General features: G+C 41.1%; 1 protein-coding gene across 2 annotated transcripts in view; it reads left to right on the top strand.

Moving 5' to 3' along the window:
• PPARG (peroxisome proliferator activated receptor gamma) overlaps positions 1-24,085 on the top strand; it is a 192,563-nt gene that overhangs the window by 49,744 nt on the left and 118,734 nt on the right. The window contains exon 2 of one of the 2 annotated variants that reach the window (XM_069206652.1): positions 15,138-15,253. The exons of the other annotated variant lie outside the window; for it this stretch is intronic. Within the exon in view, the coding sequence (XP_069062753.1) occupies positions 15,229-15,253 (25 nt within the window). The 5' untranslated portion in view covers positions 15,138-15,228. The remainder of the gene's footprint in view (positions 1-15,137; positions 15,254-24,085) is intronic. 2 annotated transcript variants of the gene reach the window in all.

The following is a 24,085-nucleotide window of genomic DNA, read 5'->3' as shown; positions in this document are numbered from 1 at the left end:
ACCTACATAATAATTTGGTATATAGTGCTCCATATCACCTTTCCTAGTTTCTAAGCACTGTACCTAAGAGGTGATATTGTTACTCGGATTAATGGTTCTCAATTTAATGATGACATAAATCAGAGCTGGAAATGCGGTGATTCAGATTCACTACCCAGACATCAGAGCGGACATTAGCGGTGACCTTTAACTCTGGTCTTTCTTTCCAGTATCTTTGTCTGTCTTTGGTCAGTCATTTTTCTCAAAGTATTAAACAGAGTTTGAACATGGTGATTCTAAACTGATACCTGTTCTGTGAAGGTGAGGGAGGTGGGTTCAAGTGACGCTCACAGGTGGTAAAATAGGTGTCTTTGAATGTTCATTGTGTGAGTTTGAAGGAGCTTTTTTTCTGCACACAGGAGACCCTATTTAAATGTGAAGAAGCTAAAGTGGTTGCCCAAAGAGGATGGGCAGAAGTAGGTGGTATATTATTACCATATTTCCACATCACAACCATATTTGCAAATTAAAAACAAAATAATTGTATGTTTGAGGAGAAAGAAAAACGTATGTACACCTTCTGTATATGTGCTCGAGTGATAGAGAGCCCAAGTCATGGCCTGTAAATGGAAAAACATAAAGCATGGTGGAGTAGAAGTAGACAGGTACAGTTACCGCTATGACGGCTCTTTCCTGCATGTGGTGCTCATTTCTTGGCAGGGGAACAGTCGTAGGAAATCCTAAGCCAAAGTAGGTTGCACGTGGCTATGGGCAATAGTGTACGTTAGTTGGACCGAAAACTGTCATGTTAATGAGGAAATTGCTTGGGAGGATCCCAGACCTGGCCCATGTTAACTCAGTTATGTCCTAGCTCCTTGCAGTGCCACAGCCTTCTTGAGGAGAGAGAAGTTTCAATGGAACTCCTATCGCCCACTGCCATATGTATGTGGGGGAGGAAAGGTTTTTCACAGTATAAACACAACATTTATCAGGCATGAGTGTGGGCAAGAGGATGGCAGACAAGCAGGTTTTGAAGAATCCCTCAAAGTGGCTCCAGTGTGGAAGGATTTGGAGCTTAGACCATAAGCAGCTAATGGGCAGATGAACCCTTCCATTAGTGGTCACAACTCAGATACCACATAGACCATGATGTCTGGCACAAGCAGGTGGCATGAGACAAGCACAGTCCTTCACTGATGTCGAGGGTATGTGCGGTGTAAGAGGGGCTGAAGGTTAATTGTATTCATCTGTGAAAAAAGGAGACGTTTTGAGTAGGGACAAGATGGCCAGGCAGATATTCCACCTAAATATTGTTTCAAAAACCTTGTGTTACCATTATATTATGTGGAAAATATCAAGGACCAAAATTTTGGCAAGGTAAGTATAGATTTACTTTACTTAACACATATACATACCTTGATAATCTACATATCCTGAAGGTATGTAGATGCGTACTTAAGAATACTTATATGTATGTGTATACTGTCTTGATAGGTTGGTCCTAGATATTTTGCACATGATATGGTAGCACATTATTTTTGAAAGAATATGTTCACATACAACTGTAAATGCAAAAAGGCAGTCAGCATTGGGTGTGCTTCTAATGTGATGATGACTGCAGTCAGTGGCTTGTGGGTTGACTGGGTTTTATGTTGCCTTTATGCGTGAAGTAGATGTGAGAAGTCTTCGGACTTCAAAGAGGACGGTGGCAGGATCAACTCCTCAGAAGCAGAGGGAACCAAAAGGCCAAATGATGGCCTTGTGTCAAGTTTGCTTTAGAGGGGGTGGATTGATTTGTACTCTGGCAGAAATAGGTTCTCAACATGCCTTCCTTCGAATACTCATTGCGACGGTTTACTTCAAATTATGCCTGGTTGCTTTTCCTCTAAGTGATGGTGTTCTGAATCATCACAAAGAAAAAAACCACCACAGGGTAGAAAAAACAACTGTGTAGGCCATTACATGACTTTACAGGTTCAAAAGTTCATAAGTGTAAAAACTAAACAATCTAATAGAAATCTAGACTGCAAATGCAGTCATAATAAAACACCAAGCATGTGGTTTCTTGTGCTTCTTTAGCTAAACCAGCAAACTATGATTTTGTCTACAGGTGCCACATTTGACACCACTGACATGAGTTTACTTCCATCCTAGTTAAACTTCTGCATGTTTTTGATTTATACTTTCTCAGAAGTGCTACCTAGAGCCATAAAGGTTGACCAGATCAAGGACATTTCCGGGAAGCATGTTTGCCTGTTTAGCAGTCTTCAGTTTAGCTCCTCTTGTTCGTCCGAGCGTCCAACATCCAGAAACTGCTGGTGTAATTTTGTGGAAGGGGTATTCTTGCAAGTAGTTCAAACTCTGAAGAACAGAAGGTCTTTTACTCAGTCCCATTCAGTGCTTAGTTTGTAAGAAAAAACAAAATAAGTGCAGGGGGGCACATTTTTTCTTAGGAGACCACCACTGGGGTTGTCACATGCTGGGATTGCCAAATGCTAAGACCACCTAGTCTTGACTCTTCCTCTTGTATTTTTCTCCTCCCCCACACTTCCTGACATATTCTCTCCCTCTTAGAGGTTCTTTTCCAATATGCCACCTCCCTTTGTCACTGTTTTCTTTTATTTCTCTTCCACCTTCTTCCTCTCTTTGTTCTAACTTCTTTCTCTTGCCCTGGTTGAAATTCAAATGACAACAAAGAAGTCCTGGTCCTTAAAAAGGACTTCCTGTTCACAACCTCTATGACCACCTCGACAAATTGTGTGGCCCCTCCATCTCTCACCGGGTTATTGCTGTGATCACAGCTCTGTCTCTCTCTTAAAACAGCTTCAATCTGAAGCTACAGTGCATGACACAGAAAACCTCAGGCAGGAAGCTGGAGGTTAATATTTGTAAGACATTTTAAACTCCTGACCTTGATAGGAAGCAGCAGACAGCACTACCTAGTCTAATAAATCTTGTGGTACACCAAACCCGCTCCATGTGCAAACTGCTGCACAAGAAGAGATCACACTCGCTTTGAGTCAATTTCCTTTTGCTTTCTGGCACGACTTCTTCCCCTTCTATCTGAATTAGTAACAACAACATTTGTATTTGTATTTTGTTATGTGTAGGCGCCGGGGAAGTCTCAGAGTTTCTTAGCATTGAAAATATATAACGGAAAAAGACAACCACAAGGTTAATGTGGATGGGCGATAAAGTGCGAAATTCACAGCATAATTCGTTTATATGGTTGAAAGTGGTGGGCACCTGCACTCATTTTTTTGTAGACACGTTCCTATTTTTCATCATCATATATTTTCATTCAGAACAACAGAGAGAAAGGCAAGCATTGGAGAAAAAAAGGAGGAAGAGAAAGAAAGGTAAACCATTATCAAGGGAGACACCAAAAATGAAAAAGAACCTGCAAGACTGAGATAAAGAGAAAATAAGTGGATCGTGGTTGGAGAAAGTGGCATGCAGTGGAATTAAGAATAAGGAGACCTGGTGTTTTCAGATTAAGTGGGGATGAAATCCTAAACAGAAACTATAAAAAAATAAACCTTTAATCTAGCCAGAGGGATAATGTAATAAATATAAGGCTTTGACATAAGACAAGGAAGAATATTCAGCAAAGACTCATTATTTGAAAGAGCTGACTAAATGAATACAGAATACTTCTACTGAAATGGACATAGGAATGAGTTTGATGGAAAATACATCCCACCGTGCTATATAGTATTAATAAGGTGTTTTCATATCTTTTTTGCGAGTGCCACTTTGTAGTGCTGTATAGAACTGGTGTTTATATCACCCAATGTAATGATACTCAATTTATCAACGTGATCAGGTGAAGGACAGTCTCATCCCATCAAGGATTTGAGCTTGAAGGCTTCAATGAAAACACATATTAGAACAGAGCCCTTAATACACTGAGCTGTCTCACAAAGGTAAGGAATGATAATTTTATTAAAAATAGGGGGAAATAAAGTTGTTTCTAGTGATCAGGTATTTATTGCACAAACTGTCAAAATACACACAGCCAATCGCGATAAAACTCATCCCAAGCTGGGCTTTCAGGTTACTATCACGACTTTTGTGGTATTTTGAATGCAAGCACATTTTATTTTGACTTACTCCGAAAATAGCTAAAGAAAATCCTCTTCAATTGCCGACATAGTATGATTTTAAAATCCTCACAAGAAGAAACTGAACAAGGTATGTGCTCGCATAAAAAATGCTCACAAGTTACTACTGCCATTTAACACTCGTTAGGGAAAACAAGGCAAGCTCCCAGGGACGGGAGAAGTTGGTGGTTTCACAAACCAGTGGTTAGCTATTAATCTAAAACGCTGTGAGGCAACACTTGTGTAATCAAAACACAATTCCTATAATGCATGGCAGGACATCTTTCACACATTTCAAAAATGTAATGGTGATCTCCATTGAATGCTACGTTTTTTTCTTCTATGCTTCTCTAGACCATTATGTTACAGGGGTGGACCATATCAGCCTTCCTATCTTTCTGGAACTTTTCAAGAAAGAAAGGTGATAACCCAGAATTAGGAGACAGCAAGTCATAGACCTCCACTTGTTGCATGGTTGTTTGAACGACGAGTTTCTGATTTGAAATTTCGGAAGTGTTTTTAATCTGCAAGATGTCCAGTTTTGCCAAAAAATTAATGTTGGTGCCACCACCTAAAGCCAGTGGCACACATGTAGCACTGCTGTGTCCCTCCATCCAATACCTGGGCCCAAATCTGAACACTTAAATTTCTCATTGGTTGCTAAGCCTTCCACTTTGCTTCAGAATTAAAAATATAGATTTAAAAGATTATGGGCCTCATTATGACCCTGGCGGTAGAGAACCGCCAGGGCCAACGGGGGCGGGAGCACCGCCGACAGGCCGGCGGTGCTCCCTTGGTCATTCTGACCGCGGCGCTTTGGCCGCGGTCAGAACGGGAAAACCGGCGGTCTCCCGCCGGTTTTCCACTGCCCCTAAGAATCCTCCAAGGCGGCGCAGCTCGCTGCGCCGCCGAGGGGATTCTGACAATCCTTACCGCCATCCTGTCAGGATGGCGGTAAGGATTGTAGTGGGGCCCCTGGGGGCCCCTGCAGTGCCCATGCCAATGGCATGGGCACTGTAGGGGCCCCCGTAAGAGGGCCCCGCTAGTATTTCACTGTCTGCGTAGCAGACAGTGAAATACGCGACGGGTGCAGTAGCACCCGTCGCACCTTCCCACTCCGCCGGCTCGATTACGAGCCGGCATCCTCGTGGGAAGGGAGTTTTTCCCTGGGCTGGCGGGCGGTCTTTTGGAGACTGCCCGCCAGCCCAGGGAAAAACTCATAATACCCTCCGCGGTCTTCTGACCGCGGAGCGGTATTATGGAGGGCGGCATCCTGGCGGGCGGCCTCCGCCGCCCGCCAGGGTCATAATGAGGCCCTATGCCTGGTACCTTATCTCAATTATTGAATTTTAGGACTTCCTTTAAAAAAAACAGCTAAAGTTCTGCTTGTACTGACCGCGACCATGAACTCCTCTGTCCTCCCTGCTGAGGCTGGCACTGAGAAACAGCTGCCAGGCTCTGGGAAAACTGATTTTGAAGCGTCAGACATTTCACATTTATTCCTGGTAAATGAATTGTATCTCAATGACAACCACTGAACCAACGTAACCACAGTGTTCCCATATTAGTTTCCTTTTAAGTAGCTTCTCTAATGCCCAGGAAGTACCCCAGTGTAGGAGTCTCTAATGGGAGATGCCTGTGCCACTCAGGAAATTTGATTCACTAACTAGGTCGTAATCCCTCCACAAATTCTATCCTCTAGTTTAAATCAAGGAGTTCCAGGTCTTTGAGTTCTTTCGATGCAAATGAACACGTTGCACTTTTAGCATTTGTTGAGTAAGTGGGCATATGGGCATATTTCAATTAAATTATGGGTGCAGCAGCGCCGTGCTTACATGCCAGCAGCCTTGAACAGCTGTCTGATAGGAGCCGGAAAAGACGGGTCACTTGAAAGTCATTCCAGTCCAGGAATGCTGGCTTGTAAGTGCTTGTTTGATTATTTGTACTTATACAGGGCCTGAGGCTGCCAAATATTCTTCAAGGTGCTGCCTGAAGTGCATTATCATTGGTCTACAATTCCCGCAGGGCAGAAAATCACGTTACTGGCCTCATCAGGCATTATCAAATTACCACAGACATGTCATGTTTTCCTTGGACATCCTACAAAAATCCTACTGCAGGACCACAGGAACAATGAACGTAGTGAACGCGAGGAGCTGTAGCAGTGCATGCTCTATTGCATAAAGCGCTATTTTCCTGACACAAAATGCATCCTCGAGTCCATTTTGGACGAGAGGGTGCATTTTGTGCAAAGAAAACAACTGTAAATGCTGTGTTACACTCCACGTGTTTTTTCATAATATCGTGTAATTTCGATGTAGTTTTTGCATAATTATGCTACAGAAAATTATGCAGATTACCCCCCCGCCCCTAGTAATTACTGGGAGAAAGTGAACTAAAATTACCTACTCTTTTGTAATTCCTGATAACTTACTGAATTCTTCAGCAATATCACAAAGTGAAATGATGGGCACAACCAGCTCTAATGTATTTCCATTTGTGCAGACATAACTTTCTAGCTCCTGACTATGGTATTACGGTTTGTAATCAGCCTCATGTTTCTGCTTTTCGTCTTACACGAGGATCCATTCAGCATATGTCACTGATCAGTGTTCCCTTTCCTCCTCGTGCTCCTCAAGATTCTCCCCCTTTTCACAAATCTTCACATTGTGATAAATTAACACTCATCTACGTGCACATCGCATCCAACAAACCTTAAAGACCACATATTCTAGGATTAAAGGCTGCAACTGTCATGAATCAATATTTTTGGGAAGTGCATACTATGTCACGGTGTATTACTAGTATGATTTTTTTAGTGTTTTGTAAGGAAGGTGTCTCTCCAATAAGTAATGTCCGTCTCTTTTTTAATACCTACAGTGATAATAATGAAACATATCACAGAGTCTGGTTTGCTATATTAAAGTTGTGAAATGCAAGAGGCACAGTATACGTTCCTTTCAATCTAATGCAAAATGTACACACATTTCTTTTACATGCATTTTAATATTGAACTGTCTTTTCTGGCTGCTTTGGTGTGGCTATGAACCGTGTTACTGTTGGACCTAATCTAAGATGTTATAGGTTTCTGAAGGTTTGACACAGTTTGTAGAATCTTCAACACTGCTGTGATTAATGGGTGCAATTTTGTACTGCACAAGGGAACCACAATTTTTAGCTTCCTGTAAGTTTTTTAATGTTGCACACTCGCCTTGTGTGAAAAAATCATTTGGACCTCCAAGAATGACAAACACATGTCTTCCCAATTATTCTATACACCTGGCAGCTGTAAACATATTAAACAATTCAAACATTTAATTTATGTTCAGTCTTCACTAATACGTGATTGCCAACATGCTATAGGCAGTCTGGTCTCCCTAAAGTGGAAACATTTCCTCAGTGTTATCCTTTATCGGAAGTGGGGAGAGGGATTTTGAAGGTTATTTGGACCCTCCTTGATTCCTTTTGTCAGCCAGGACAGACGAATCAAAACGTGATACTAGTGGCCCATTACGGAGTGGCTCGCTGCCACTCTGTGTTTTTCACTAAATACACAGTACTGTTGTCAGCATGATGTGTCTTTTTGGCAAGTGTTTAGCGTTCCCCTTGAGATCAATTCAAGACCCTCCAGTTGGAAGAGCTCTTTTTCAGGTTTGTTTTTAGAAAGGAACCTTTACTCTTCTTCACTTTGCATCTGTCTCTGATTACTGTTAACATATATGGGTAAAAACGTTTCTATATCCATCACTGTGGGTCTATAATCACAAGTAGAGAAATAAAAAAGTCAGCCAAGTAACCAGCAAGAAAATAAAGAGAAAGATTGAGTGCGAGATGCCCTTTCTCTGGAAGTGCTTCAGGAATAAACTGCAACAAAACAGTGTTACTTTAATGCTTTATTGCATGTAGTTGAATTCTTGTAACCTTTAAAGATCGGAATTACAGGGCTCTGGTACTAGGATGTCTTCTACGGTAAATAATTTAACAGAAGTAGGTTGTATTCCACAGATGAGATAATAGTCTGTCGATCATCTGAAATCTCAGTGCTCAATCGCTGCTCTCGGCGGACATGGCCGTCTTTATTTTAAAAACTGAGCAAGCCTTCTTGTCTCTTGGTGGACTTCTCTGTTCCTCAGGCTCAATGCAATTGATTGCTCCCACTCGTGTTCCACAGTTTTTTAATTCCTCACCATTGCACTTTCTTTGAACTCTTTTCAAGTACACCCTAAGGGAATGGGCAATTTTTCAAGAACCCTCTGGTTATGCTTTTACCTGGAATGCCCTTTCAGAATTTATTTTTATTTTTCATAGGCCCTCATAAAATATAGATCTGTATGGAATGGATTTAGTCGTGTAGCTTCCTGAAATCTCATTTCCATGCAATGATTAGCATTGCAAGAGCAGTGAGGCTCGAAATGGGTTCTTTTTTATTACCCTGTCAAGCATGTAAGTAAAGGAAAACAGATGTTCCTTTATAATATATCGTTTAGGATTCTTTGAATTTCTGTTCGACATGATATTTTCAAGAAAACTTCACAATATATTTTCAGCTGCCAATTTGTAACATTAGCAAGGATCTGTGCACACCAATTAGTGTATAGGTGGTGCTAACCGTAACGAGAAATAATTTTCATGTCTTTATTTTAATTCACCCTGTTTCTTTTGGCACCAAACAAAAGTACTGTCTGCATTTTTCAAGAATCTTCACCAAAAGCTGCTCCACGTGAATGCTCCAGGTCTCAACGAATATCTCCTTTTTGAGTATCATCTACCAAGAGTACCAGCTTCTGGGGCAGTTTACGATGAGTTATTATTACATTTGTGGAACCACAAGGGTGTACAAACAGCTCTTTGATAGGTACTGTAGTGCAGAAAGTGGTTCTAGACTTATCTTGTTGCTTCCTGTTATTCTTTTTTCATTGTTCCTTTAGTATTACGTTTTATTCACTGCATAAATTATCAGAGATTTTATCTGAGTTATCTAACAAAGGAGAGGATCTTGAAGTATCATTGGGCACAATTGATGTCTAAAGAGTATCTCAAAACCAGTAGGTACTGGAAGAAGTGACATTTCTTGAAGTAAAATGACAGTTAACTGCAAAAAGTTCAACACTATTTTGACAAAAAAACTCAGGATTTAAACATTTTTTTTTTTTAAAAGAGAGTATCCCAAACTGAACTGAATACAAAAGTGTTCTTATTGTGCACACCCTGCCATAGTATAACATAGATAAGGTCAGATTTTTAGGATTATTTTATGATTACCCATGAACATGCACGGAAAGAGTGACTGGGGTGCCTTCAACAAAGAACCATAGAAAAACATTTTGAACAACAGAGCATTGGTGTTGACATCATTTTTCAAGCATCAGTTTGTCGTAGCCTAAAAAATAAAATATAATTTTTCAACTTGCACTGTCACTTTCACTGTAGCTGTAGTAAAAGATGCATCATTGGGAGTGATAGCACACAACTTTTGATGCAAATAATGGGCCATTATAAGGAACATCAGCATACATCATGTTAATTAAACCTTCATTAATAACAGCCTTCTTTATCTAATAATATCACCGTATCCATCTGTCAATGCTTGAGGCATATTTAATGTAGTCATACTTTGATATGATCTAGCAAAGTAGATGTAATTGTCTCAAAGGTGGTCCATTCAGGTATCTCTCACTGAATTTTAAGGTCATTGACCAAGATCACAAACACCATAAGCATGATGAGCTAACTTTTCTATAAAGAGGGAATAAATGTTTGCTAAGCAACATGTGCAATGATTTGTTGGTTTGATTTTTATGGCAGTGGATACTTCAATTCTGCAGGGAACATAAGGCCCCTTCAACAGTTCACATCAGATGTATTTTCTAAATTAGATGACATTTTCTGAAACAGATATCCAGGTTACCGACACCTGCAGAAATAATTGTTTTCATCTTAATTTTCCCACACACAGCTTTTTCAGGAATGTTTTTGCGAGACTGCTGCTTTTTTTAGTTACAGGCCTGCTCCTGCCCCTCTACTATGCAACCTGCCAAAGATATAAGCCATCATTACGACCCTGATGGTCTCAAGACCACCATGGTCGCGGTGGTGGTTGGACCGCCGCCAATGTGGCTGTCCGGCAGCCACGTTACAACCGTGGAGGTCATGCCATAATCGGACCGCCAGCATCGACAGATCATGACTTTTCATTTGTCTGACGGTCCTAATCCACCAGGGCAGCACTTCAAGCAATGCTGCCCTGGGGATTACACATACCTTCTCCGCCGGAGATCACATGGCAGTAGCCCCGCCAAGTATAGGCTGGCAGAGACGGAGTGCAGGGTGCCTCAAGGGGACATCTGCACTGTCCAAGTACCTGGCCTTGTACCCTGGCCAGCCCCATCGCAATTTTCACTGCCTGCTTTGTTTTGCAGAGAGGGAAAGTCTCGATGGATGCTGGTACACCCTACGCACTACAGCATTGCCGCCGACTCAATTATGAGCCGGTATCAATGTTGTAGGTTGCATTCCCCTGGGCCAGCTGGAAACTATTGATGGGGCCCGCTGGAAGGGGACCGCACTGGCAGTTACCTGACCGTGGGAGTTTGGTGGACGGCCTTTTCCATCCGCCAAACTCATAATGACCCCCATAGTCTATACTATTGTGTACAGTGAGCATTAGTCTGTGTTGGCTAGAGTGTTGTATCACATTATGTTTCTGTAAAAGACGTTTAGCTGTCAAAGCAAAAGAAAAAGATATGATAATGCACTGATAGACAAAACAGTTGATTGTCGACTGCTGAAGCATTTTCAGATAAGTGATGCACAGATGTGCTTATATTTTGAGGGGAGCTAATATCAACTTCAGTACAAAGATTATACTTCAATCCTATATACAGTTTACAGTTGTAGAAGGCGCCCACCATTTTTTTCCTCTCACTAGTTTGCAAAAATCAAAAATTTTCTTTCTGAAAATACTCACGTTTCCCTTGAAAAGAATTCAGACTGACTCCTAATTGACTCTTTAAGTGCAGGAACAAGCTATCTTACTGCTCTCAGATTTTGTTTCTGTATGGGACGATATACTCATAATATTTTACACTGAAGCCCTAATTATGAGTCACAAGTGATTTTGCTGCTTCAGTGCAGCAAAATCATCCTAGCTCTGCCCGTTCATGAGTAAAACCCCGTGGAACGAGGAATTGCAGTGTGGGATGAGTTTCTATCCATAAACCACGCAGAAGACCCTTGTCTAATCGAATTTATCACATACATTTTTGACCTGCTCTGAGCAGGTTGTATAGGTATGTCGGGGCCAGTGCATGAGGTTGGTGGTGAAGGAGGGCGAATGGGGAGTGTGGGAGGGAAGGGACTTTTTTTATGGCAGGTTAAAGCGTTGTATATTGCCCCACAAAATTAAAAAAAGGTGGCATGTGACTTGGATGCTGCTGCAGCCAACATCTCATACTATTGTTTTGTACAACAAGCGGTAAATCTGGATGTGGAAAAACTCAGTGACTCGTTTACTTGTTATCATGCCTTGAGTGTTGTATGCAATAGAATCGGCTCAATACAACCCATAAACCCATGATCTAGGTAACATCATGCAAATAGTGTCAATGTGGACGAATACCATCCACTTTAGCAGTACTTTGTCTCGAAGATACCATATTGAATGAAAGTGGTCTAGCATTGATAACAAAGGATACACCTTCCACAATAGAGTCCAATTGTACTTTTCTTTATAGTGATAATTACACTTGTGTCCCCAATTAATCACCATCTGCTAGATAAAATGTGATATGTTTTTTTTTTTAAACGACTATAGTTCTGAGTGTGTTTGTATCGATTTCTTAAGTACGTCGATCAAAATACCTATTCAGGTTTATGCCCAATGTGATTGTAATTGCAGAGTTGGGTACACCAACTTTCCAAGTCTTAGTAATGGAATGATCGACACTGTTATACCCTTTCCCTCTCTTATCTGGGCTATTGTCTCCATTATGCTAAAAGATTGCTATAAGTTACTGGGCTCTAGTAGTATGCCATATTCCAATCCCCCTGGTGGCAAATATATTTAATAAAGAGTATTTAGATTTGTGGGTGCAGAACATAATGCAAACATTCATTTGATTGAGTTGCGTGCAAACCTTATTATGTCTGTTGACATAAGAAAAATAGTCACAATGTTATGCTTCTAAAAACATCCTCTGGCAAATGCAGCTGATTGTTGGGTGTGAAAACAACTAGATCAATCCATCATCATTAGACCATCATGGCTGTTATTTAAACGTTACAAAGTTGTTTGCTTTTCTGTGTTACCTATTACTGGCTTAACTACTCTCAGCGTGGCAGGGAATGTCGAAGGCAGAATATCGAAGGGTCATAATATTGTGACCAGAATATCAAGGGAATTTTTTTTATTGAGTCAAGTGCACAGAGGGATGTTTAAGCTTACTTTTCTTAACTTTACAGCTACGCACCTTGAAGATATATCTATCAAAAAGGTACATATATGTGGAATTACGTACAGAAAATCCATACATCATAGAAACGTTTCTTTAAATATTTGTCCCTGGATATTCTGGGACTGACTTCGACATTCCTGACCCACACCACTACTCTCTGGTCATTAGCACTATTTACTGCAAGAGAACTCATCAAATGAAATTTAAATATTTTGAGTCCGCACCAAATTTAGGCACCTGGTCAATTTTCAGATACTTTTAAAGACCTTTCTCTTTTGTATGAGTCCATCTGTTTGTTTATTGAGGCATGAGTTGAATGCTGTTGTGTAAAATGTTTTTACTACAAGAATACAGTACTGAATTAGGGAAAAATGGGGGAGTAGAACAATAAAGTTTGGGAACATTTAGGGGCAGATTTACCACTCTTCCGGGCAACACAGTGCAGCAGCCAAAATATCTGTGGTGCATTGTGCTGTGTTCCCCGAGTAGGAGGAAGCAGGAGATCGCCAGACCTGCACAATTATGGCTCTCTCCTCCCCCTTCCCCTAGTGCCAGTGCTGATTTCAGCTGCCGTGCCCACGCACACACCTTTGCACCTTAGTGCAAGAGTGTATGCAAGTGTCTGGCATAGGTTTTGTACTGGAAGGGTATCGTTCAGTACAAAATACTAGGCCAAGACATCACTTCTAAAATTTTTCCTACTTTGTATGTGTGCTGCATAGTAGGAAAAGAAAGGAGAAATTACATTTCCCTTTTTAACGCCTGGTTTTAAAAGGCATTCATTTTTTTATGCAAAACTCTTTGTCACAGTTTTGGTAGGTAGGGTTTTGCGTCAAAAGGATTTGTGGTTGCATGGAACCACCCATGTAACGCCCCCTTGACTCAAAGTAATGCAAAGCAGTGCCTCGCGCTACTTTGCATTACTTTTCATTATTCTCCAGCACAAAACTAGTTTTGCGTTGTGAATTAAATCATAGAAAAAACATTTTGTAATGGTTTGCGTCACTTTCATGATGCAAACCCAGCACAAAATGTTGGTAGACCTGCCCCCTGTTTAATATATGACTAGCCTTTCTTCATGAATCACATCTACTGTACCAACATTAGAAATCTGATTAACAAAATTAATGCTTTATACATATGTTAATCGGTGATGAGGGATCTGTACAAAGAACGTATTATGATTCTTTTTGTGTATGTCGATGTATTTTGTATTTAATAGAAACAATTGTGATAAAAAAGTTATTTTTGAAGAAGAGTTCTCAAGGTATAAAGAACTGGGATAGGCGATTACAATGGTGATCAGTACAAGGTTACCACCCAGACACTTTCATTTTCATTCCCATCTGAAATTCTTCTCATTTGATTAAACTTTCCTATCTATGTTCTTTACTGTATTTACATTCACAAATTGTAAAATGCTCAAATATTTTTTTTAATTAACTAAACAAACATATTTAGCATTGTATTGTGGTGTAGGGCAGTTTTTCTCAACCTGTGGTCTGGGGACCCCTGGGGCCTGCTCAGGGGGTCCATGACTGCTTAGAAAATGAAATAATATTAACGGATTAGGTCCCCAGCTTTCAGTAATTACTCAGTAGGTTGTCCCCTGATTCCAATAATGATTCAGTAGGAGTACCCCGGTTCCAGTAATGATAAAGTGGGGGTCCACAGATGTCAAAGTTTGTGAACATCTGGTGTGGACTGTTGAAATAGCACCATCTTTTGTGCTAAATGTGATTTATTTAAGAATACAATGACATAATCATCTTTCTGATGTCACCCAGGCTTGGAGGAATAATGATCCAATAAAAAGTATTTACCTCTTGTCTTGGTCAGACAATACAAGTATATAGTCAGAGTGCTTCGGGTTGGATTTGTTGCCACGAAGGAAGTACAGATGTTTTTCAGTAATCACTATAATGATTTTAGACAGGTTGGACGCTTTTAAAAATGTGCTTATTCACAAAAGAAACAATGGTTATTTTCTTCTGAAGGGAGTGCGAACGTACTGCAAAAACAATTACTGACAATTATAGGTTAAACTGATTCTCAAATTTGTAGTCTTACATGCAAATATTAGTGCAAGGAGTGCTACAGAAATTAGCTAACAAATTATTATGGCCTGATTACAAGTACTATTTTAAATCCCAAGCCTGTCCAAACAAAAGTTTACAAGTTGTGCCATATTTATCACACACTGTCACTTTTCTCCTGATAGATTGTGGCAGGTCAAATCTTGCTAAATCTATCAGGAGAAAGGGACTGGCAAAAAGCAAAACACGTGAAATTCAGCGTGTTAAATACTGATTCTGCTTGTTATGTCTCATTTCTGGGTTGAAAACACCCTGTAAGTTCCTCGCCAAAGAGTAATATTATTTACCAGATGTGATAAACTTGCAACCAGGGCTTTAGTCAGTTGAACAGAACTTGAAAAGGGTGTAAGGGCTGTCAAATCTTTCTGAACTACTCACACGGGTGCTGTCTTCCTGCAATGTTGTAAGGCAATGGCCTTCTGCCACTGCATTTTCACTGAACACCTTGGTGACTTGTTCTATGATTATGTAGAGTTTGAAAGGTATTTTTCTATTTTGTAATACAGATCCCCCATTCAGACTTGAAGAAAATCTTGCCATAATATTGCTCCACCATTGGCTTTGGACCTCACTTCCCAGATGCTCCCCAGGAGCTGAATGGACAATGACCAAAGTGCTCACGGTGTGTAATATCTTCTCTGCTCTCCATCTCACTCACATGTATTTTTTTTGTTAACTCCTGCAGACCAGTGTTAATGTTGTACAGATTGTGTATCCTACATTTGAAATCCATCACTGATGGAAATTCAGTAAATTAATTACAATTTGTGCCTGCATTCTCCAGAAGCTGGCAAGTGGTTTTTGAGACATCTCCTGAACACCTCTGGAAACAATTCCAGGTGAACCTTGGAACTGGTTATTGGTCTGTAGTCTTATTTGTTGGTTTCAATTCTAGCTGGATGTACTTATTCTAATGTCCAACAATGCATACACCATAACTGTGCCAAGAAGAAAACATTTGTAACTGCCACACCAAAATTTACACCATGGTTGTGTAACTTTTCTAAATGAAGTACTTAAGCAATCCATACATGCAAACACTTGTAATTTTTGTTTAAAACAAATATGACATTTAACAGATGATGTTTCCAAGATAAGACTATTACAGCCTAAAGAACTATTCATGCTTTTCGGGAGTGAAACTTCCTTTCATAGTGTACAACTTACTCTTAGGCACTTGTTATGCAGTGGGCAGATTTCCGCCTATTATTCCCCCTATAAACACCTCCCAACCATTAAATCCCAATACCTACAGCATCCACGGTTCACCAAAGCCTGGAGTGCCTCCCAGAAGAAAAGAAATTAAGTGCTACTGCCCCTTTTCATGAAAAAGTACTTCACACACCATTGTCTTGTGATCCAGGTGACTCATATCTAGTGTTCTTACTCTCTGCATCTTCAACAACATGCCTAAATCAACCTTAGCTGAGGTCCTACCAGGGTGCCTAATTGAAGGTGAGGGACCTGAGGTGTAAGATGGGAGAAGGAAGAGAAACTCTGTACAGTGCAGAAAATTACAGAAAAGAGCCACATTATTCACAAAAAAAGATACTCTTATAGAAGTTATAAAAGATGACAATTCATTGAAGGACAAGGTGATGCAACAAAAGCATATTCTTTTAATGACAAGCTATAGATGAATCTGTTGCTTCCAAGAGCTGTGAATGTGTGTATTTTCCTCTAAAGGCATCCATTTTTTTACCTTAATCATTATGCAAATTACTAGGGTAACAAAACATTGGTCTTTAAGTAGATACATTTGTATCACACGCACAGCAGAAAGCCTGGCTTGATTTGTTTGCGTCCACTTGCCCTCCAATGAACTGTTTTGTGATCAAGGCAGTACATGCTGTTTGGCCCTCCTAAACATTAGTAGAAGTTGAAGAAATGGTTGGGGAAAGGAAGAATAAAGAGATTACAGGTCAGGTGACTGTGGGTAGTGGTGGTTTGCAGAAGCAGTGATTTAATTTTCTTTGGAGCCAGTTCAGAAGAGGAATGCAGCATGGCCTGTATTTAGACAGGTCATAAAACCCCTCTTAGAATTTCTACATTTTCCAGAGAAAAATACCAGCCATTTAAGTTTTAAAATTCTACAATGGCCTGGACTTGATTCTTAACTAAAACTTTATGTGAAAATCGCTTTTATTCATTTTTAACGTGTCTTTTCTGTCTTTGTTTACTTTAATTATAATTCAGGGGTGATTAGGGCAGCTGTAGAACACATTATTTTAATGTGTATTTTTCTAATATTTACTGTTCTAAAGTATATACTGATAAGGCGAAAGTGAAAGTTTTATGTGCTTTTTCTAATGTTTGCACCACAGGGACATTACAATATTGGTCATGCTGGAATAAAACCAGATAGGTGACAATCCTAACCAGTGGTGGCTGGTGATTGAAAGCAGTGGTGGGGCACAAATACAAGACGGAATTGCACCTTGTGAGAGAGCCTCACTACCCACGTCTTTCCATTCACCTACTCACCCACTCCCTTTGGTCACCTACCCATTTACTCATACACATTGTCATCCACTGCCATTCACACAACTCTTATACACAGACACCCACATTTTCTCAGCCACTCTGTCAAGCCCTGCAAACACATTCAAACAAACACACATTGCCTCACCCATCCAGTATCCAGCAGTTTCAGTGATAAAAGGTACACGTTTATTTGAGCTGCAGATTACATGTTTAACATGACATATCACGTCATTAGTCTGCAGAAGAAATAAAACAATAGCTAGCCATGATAAATTACTGGAACCATTACTGCCTTTGAGAGACAAAATCACCTACAGAGGCAGTGAGAGGAGAGCTGAGAGAACAGATTTTTTTCTTATTGTCTGTAAAAAAGATAGAGCTCCAACTTACTTGTGTGCAGGGTTGTCTTTGGCATATTTATGACTTGAAGTCTTCAGGTCACACTCCTGTCTCCCAGAGAGCCCTAGATGGAGTTATTTATTGTATTTATTCCATTTCTCTGCCACAAACTGCTTGTAATGCAGGAAAAGGGGATTTTCGTTGTGCAATGCCACATTATTTTAATAAAATGTGACCTCTTGTACGTAGACCCTTCTGATCACACCCCACCATTTGAGTAAATAGGAAAGGGTGGAGAATAATATCGGAGTGACATGAAGTTTTCAGAAACCCGGGCTGAACAAAATACGCTCCAGGCTGTTTACTATCAGGGCTTCAGGTGGAGGAGGAGATAAGCCAGGGAAGTCACTGCGTTCTGAGAAAATGTAAGGGCTTTGCGTGGGCAAGCCCTGTCAGCCCTACTGTGCAGCTTTCAGCCACATACTGACGCAGGCGCAGTGGGGCTTTTCAAAGTGCACAACTTTCACTCGAAAAATGTTGTGCAGAAAATGTTTTACTTTCATCATGTAATTAAATATATGCTTCACTAGAGAGGCCAGGAAAGGCTAGGGGCGCAGCCCCTTAGCCCTTGAACACCAGCCGCCCCTGATACTAACCCATCTGAATGTCTGCATCCAAGATGTGGGCCCGTCTTACCCATGCCAAAGGCCGACCCTCACAGCATCAGTCACTGGGGGAGGCAGAGGGCTGTGGGATTTTGGCACTAACTGGCGAGAGTGGTGAAATACTGCATCCTCTAATCTGAGTGAGTTTGTAAACTCCTATTACCGGCCTCATTGGGATTACTATGCCGCGCAGAATGAGGGTCCTGCAGCCTCTGACGAGGCTTCAAAGGGCCTTCTGCCACTTATAGATGCTGCCATTCGCCACACTTCATGCAATCCCTAGTCAATAGTGTGGTTTCAGACTACGGCCTAGTCCAAGAGCCCCTGTCTGTGAAAAATATACCATAAAATGAAGCACTTGCTCATGTTTACAGGCCACGTAAACAGGAAGTGGTGTAACAGTTATAAACGAAGCTCCCTAAATGTAATTTGGCTGTGGGAGTCAGTGCAGCCGAAACCAGCCAAGGCCATGGCCAGGACGCTCCTGCATTTAACATACAGCTTTATCCTCCCGGATTACGCTCTGCTTTGGCTCAGATCCCGGAGAAGACACTCAAAATGTGCTTCCTGTCGCTAAGAGGGAGTTCTGCTCTGCACCATCCTGCTTCCCCTTACAGAAAACTGGCACACTTCTCTTTACAGAGTTGATGCTGATATGGCATGGCGCCATTTTCTAGCTTATTATATAGCCACGACTGCTATGCATATTAGTCTGTGTGCATCTTTTTGTTACTGGTTAAATGAAACAAAAACAATTGTATGATGAATCAAAACTTGGCATTTTTAACAGAATGCTTACAGACTCATTACGTGATGCGGTTGTGTAGGACCAGTGCCTTTTCAAGCTTTGGTGAGGCCCTCGGAATGCAATTTTGGTGGGTTCCCTAGAATAAAATGTTGAGTGGATTCAAATCTAAGATTTACTGGGTGCACACAGATATATGCAGCAAACCATACCAACTGTAGACACAAAGGAATGTTGTGCTTCAAAACGTGGAACCATATTCTTATTGTAATTGTAATTTGTTGCAACTTGGTCCAGCGGCAAATGTTGTTAGCACATTACAAATAAACAATTGTGGCATCGTCCCGTTCCACCCAAAAAGCTCTGCCTCCTATCTATCCTATCTCTACCAACCACACATCTTCTCAATTTTTCCCATGGCTGTTTGTATATACACTGAAATATTTTTTGATACACAAAACCATTTGCTTTGTTAATGTTTACTGAAATGGAGGAGAAACACGTACACTCTAGTATAGCCCATAGGCCAGTGACCACATACTGTACTTCTCTTCCTCCATCTCCTTACAAACAATATTGGCTGCTTCCTGCAAAGATACTCTTTTCTTGTGGCTGTTATGACAAAGTCATGGTTAGATCATGTTATCTTCATTTTACCATGAGCCATTAATAGTCTCAAATGCTGTCAACTAAAGGACATGGCACTGCCTGGAGCAAGGCCCAGGGCAGTAACCCCTGTCTTTACCCCACCCTATCTAGGATGTGGTGTTAACAACCCCTCCTTAAACCTGTATGTGGTTAGGCAATTTCAGGTGTGAGCCAACTGCAAGTTTTAACTGTATTTTAAAAGACCGTCCTGTAGACCATCCTGTCTCTCGTTAGTAGCTACAGTTTAGAAATTTTTCAAGACAATAGTCAAGGTTATGTGAAAATCAGGCAAAATTAAGCAAATGCTATGAAATGTGGCTCAGCAGTATCTCGCATGACATTTTCACACGATGGCATACCTCATATTAAAAAACAATTTGCGATGTATGAGCAGGACTAGTTGAATCAGAAAATGTCTCTTGGTCAAACACTTTCAGCTCGAACTTGTCTGCTGCAAGCAAATAATGCTGCAAAATTATATAACGCAAACTTTTGTGATTCTTTGAATTTGCTGATCCAAGATTCTACACTAGAGCCAATTAACAAAAAAAGGCCTGCAAGTGTTGAGGTATAGAGGTAACAGAGTAGCGGATGATGGTAAGACAGTGAAAAGTGGCACAAGGAGGGCAGAGGGAAGACGCACATTTGAGAGAGAGCATCATGGAGTGGGAGAGGGGGGAGAAGAACACAAGGATAGCAGAAAAACATATGCACTCATAGGTTGCTTAAGCAAAAAGAAAAAAGTAGTTCACTGAAAATGGGTAGTGGAAGGACGTAAGTAAAGAGGATATGTTTATGTGGATGGACAAATGCAAGATGGACTAGGCAAGTCATTGAATAAGAAACAAGCAAATGAGAGTGAAAATATAGCAAACCAATGGTAATCAATGGGTGGGCATTAAGCCCACGACAATACCTTGGTAGGCTAACAATAGTTTTTTTGCAACCAGATAGCTTGCACTGTCTGGTATGCTCGACCTGGAAAGGATATCACACACTTGGCGAAGCTGAGTTAGTACAAAATAAATGATAAATGATAATGAGTTGATTTTCGGCTTTTTCTCAGTTTATGGTGATCTCAGATCTAAAAACAATGTAACAAGCATAGCTCTTCTCGTCTAAGTATAGTTTGACCAGTTAATTTGTAACTGCACAGTTTTTGATTGTATACAAAACATTTTAATATTCTATGTCGCTTCTTTTCAAAGTGATTATGCAGATCACCAGATTTAAAGCCGCATGATTCGTTGCTTTGCAGTCAGAACAGTGAAAATCTGTTCGGCTATTTATTGTTTATACATCACAGCAGTGAAAAGACAGGTTGTAACCTTGTGCTTGGACAGCAAATGGCCTGGTGCCTTCCCTTGGTGTACAGAAACCCAAAGGATTAGCACATCACGGTTGCCTGTCTCCTTGGCCTCTTTCTAGTCTCCTCAAACCGCATGGAGTTGGAGGAAGGGGATGATCTTCTTGTCTGCCAACCACTGTCTCACTGCCTGCCACAGGGTTGTGCAAATCTACAGCAGAACCGGGATTAGCAGGAAAACATAACACCTAATGAGAGGACTCAGGAATGAGGGTGAGGTATTGAGATAATGTACAGACTGTGACACGGGTTTCTAAAGAGAAAGGTGAATTTAGGAAGCGGCTCTTGTAATAGGTAGATGCACCACTAACTAAAGCTAGCTACATGCACCTAAAGCTTGCACCTTAATATTGGAGAACATTCTTAGAACGTGTCTCATTAAGAAACTTTACACCCTCTTTCTCACTAATATGACACACATCAGCCATCCTCTCAGCATGAATTAGCATAAAGTGTATGAACAGAAATCCTCAGGAACAAGATGACTTAATTTACTAACATTATTACAATTATAATGTAAACACGGATCATGAAATGAGGTGAAAATATTGAGAATAAAAGTGAGAAAGAAACACATTCTACATAAATAGTTAAGCAATAAGGGATGACTGCGTGCTTTAAGGAACATACAAAATTGAATGGACAAATTCAATAATTAAAAAGTAGGTGAATTAGGCTAAATCATAGAAGCACAGTCAGAGTTGGATTGCGGGACCAATGCTGTCCAGTAATTATAGGCATAGGCATTAATGCTTGAGCATTATTAACTCATGGAGGGAGGGCCTTTTAAGGAATGTGTTTGGGACAAAAGGTAGTGAGAGGTGATTTCAGGTACAGGTGTCAGACGGATGTTTTACATGAATTCGGAATATTCAGAATAGATTTTCAAAATATGGTTCAGTGAGAGAACAGATGGTACAAAGACCACATACCCATATTCTTTAGCATTTATTCTTTGAACATTTATAAAGGAAAAGCATTACATTTTGCAAGTCAGATGTCTCCAGTTTCATAGGCCAGTAGAATCAGCTTTGGAATGTATTTAAAATTAGACATGCTTCTCGATTCAAAAGCTTTTACCCATTATACATTTGCCTTAAAATAAAATCACATATAAGTATAGGAATGTAATAAATATAGCCATTTTGATTTTTGAATTTTTACTTTTTAATTTTTGAATAAATTCTCATTTTTTTAATTGCTAAAACAAATATTAATTGTCTAATATGTTCATTCAAATATGCTGATTTTCTCACTTCTGCATCAAAACTGTTCATCTAGAGCCAACCCACGAAGACATTGCTTCTCTGCTTCTTGCATTTGGACGTTCATTTCAAAGAATTGTTAGCCCTGCAAATGTAGTAAAGACATTTTTGGTGTAAACAACTTAACACTCTGTGTCAAAGGTCCTGCATTAACAATTACCCCTCTAACCCTTTCTCAGTACCTTTCACATAAGAATTAATAATAAATATAGTAATTGTTGTTATGAAATTGGCTCAAAAATGTGCTCATTGGTTCCTTCCTTTGAACATTGGCATCCATGGGAGCGGACTGGGTGAGAGTTCATGAACAGGACATACAAGGCCGTTCACTGCGGAAGTCGACCTCTAGTGTGGAATGTTTTTGCCATCTGATGAATGAGAGTATATTTTTACATGGGTAATTCACTTGTATCCTATTAGACCACGTTTCTGACAAGAGCAGCTCAGCTCCCACATTAGGAGTTGGCAGCCCTGTTTGTGTCTCTGTTCCAAGCAGGCCAAGGGTCACAAGCAAGCCGTCCCTGATTGCATAGCTGACCAGGATACATTCCCAGAAGGATTTCAGGGCTATACATAGTCACCACTACTGCAGCAGCCAAAAATGCATTTTATTGTAAGAATATAAATGGCCTGATTTAGAGTTAGGTGGGCAAGGTACTCCGTCACAAACATGACGGATATCCAGTCTGCTATATTTGAAGTTCCTTAGGATATAATGGAATATGGCTGCCTCATTTGTGATGTAGAAACTCTGACTTCCAAACTCTAAATCAGACGCATAGTTCTTTATCTCAGCTAGCTCAGGTGTGTGTGTTCTCAAACACATTCCTTCCTATCCACTTCATCATATTTATTTCTTAACTAAAAGGATCTAGGTCTGTTCTGTGAATACTTCCTCACTGAATTGTGTTCTCTCCACATCAGCAACACTGCGGTTTTCCCATTAACATTTTTAGATGACAGGCCTGTGCATTTGTTTGCATGTGAATCAACAGTTGGATGGCAAGGGAGCCATGAATGTAGTCCTTGATTTGTATCTGTGGCATAGAAACAACACAACAGTATATAAAAGCTACAACACTATCAACGTCAAAGAGGCAAATAAGGCTGCCGTGGAAGCTGAAATGAGAAGCCGCATGGAGCTTAAGTTCATTATAAAACTATGCCCAGCAGCAGTGAGGAAAAGGCGCTGGGAGGTCAAACTTTAAAAAAAAATGCTTGCCCCGATGTCAATGAGAAAAAGCTTCTGGGAGCTGAAATAACATGTAGGGGGTGATTCTGACCCCGGCGGTCTTAGACCGCCGGGGCCAGGGTCAGCGGGAGCACCGCCGACAGGCCGGCGGTGCCCCGCAGGGCATTCTGACCGCGGCGGTAAAGCCGCGGTCAGACCGGCAACACTGGCGGTCTCCCGCCAGTGTACCGCTGCCCTATTGAATCCTCCAAGGCGGCGCAGCTAGCTGTGCCGCCGAGGGGATTCCGACCCCCCCTACCGCCATCGGAACCAGATGGCGGTGGGGGGGTCGCGGGGCCCCTGGGGGCCCCTGCAGTGCCCATGCCACTGGCATGGGCACTGCAGGGGCCCCCGTAAGAGGGCCCCTACAAGTATTTCACTGTCTGCTTGGCAGACAGTGAAATACGCGACGGGTGCAACAGCACCCGTCGCACCTTCCCACTCCGCCGGCTCGATTACGAGCCGGCATCCTTGTGGGAAGGGAGTTTTTCCCTGGGCTGGCGGGCGGTCTTTTGTCGACCGCCCGCCAGCCCAGGGAAAAACTTAGAATACCCTCCGCGGTCTTTCGACCGCGGAGCGGTATTTCGGAGGGGGAAGTCTGGCGGGCGGCCTCCGCCGCCCGCCAGACTTAGAATGACCCCCATAGTCTGTCCTTATTTCTACATGACCCCCACATGGACACAATGAGCTGAAAAAAGGTCGCCTTGTTAG

This window comes from Pleurodeles waltl, chromosome 9 (genome assembly GCF_031143425.1).
Source record: "Pleurodeles waltl isolate 20211129_DDA chromosome 9, aPleWal1.hap1.20221129, whole genome shotgun sequence".
NCBI lineage: Eukaryota > Metazoa > Chordata > Amphibia > Caudata > Salamandridae > Pleurodeles > Pleurodeles waltl.
This window is presented reverse-complemented; position numbering and strand designations above follow the sequence as displayed.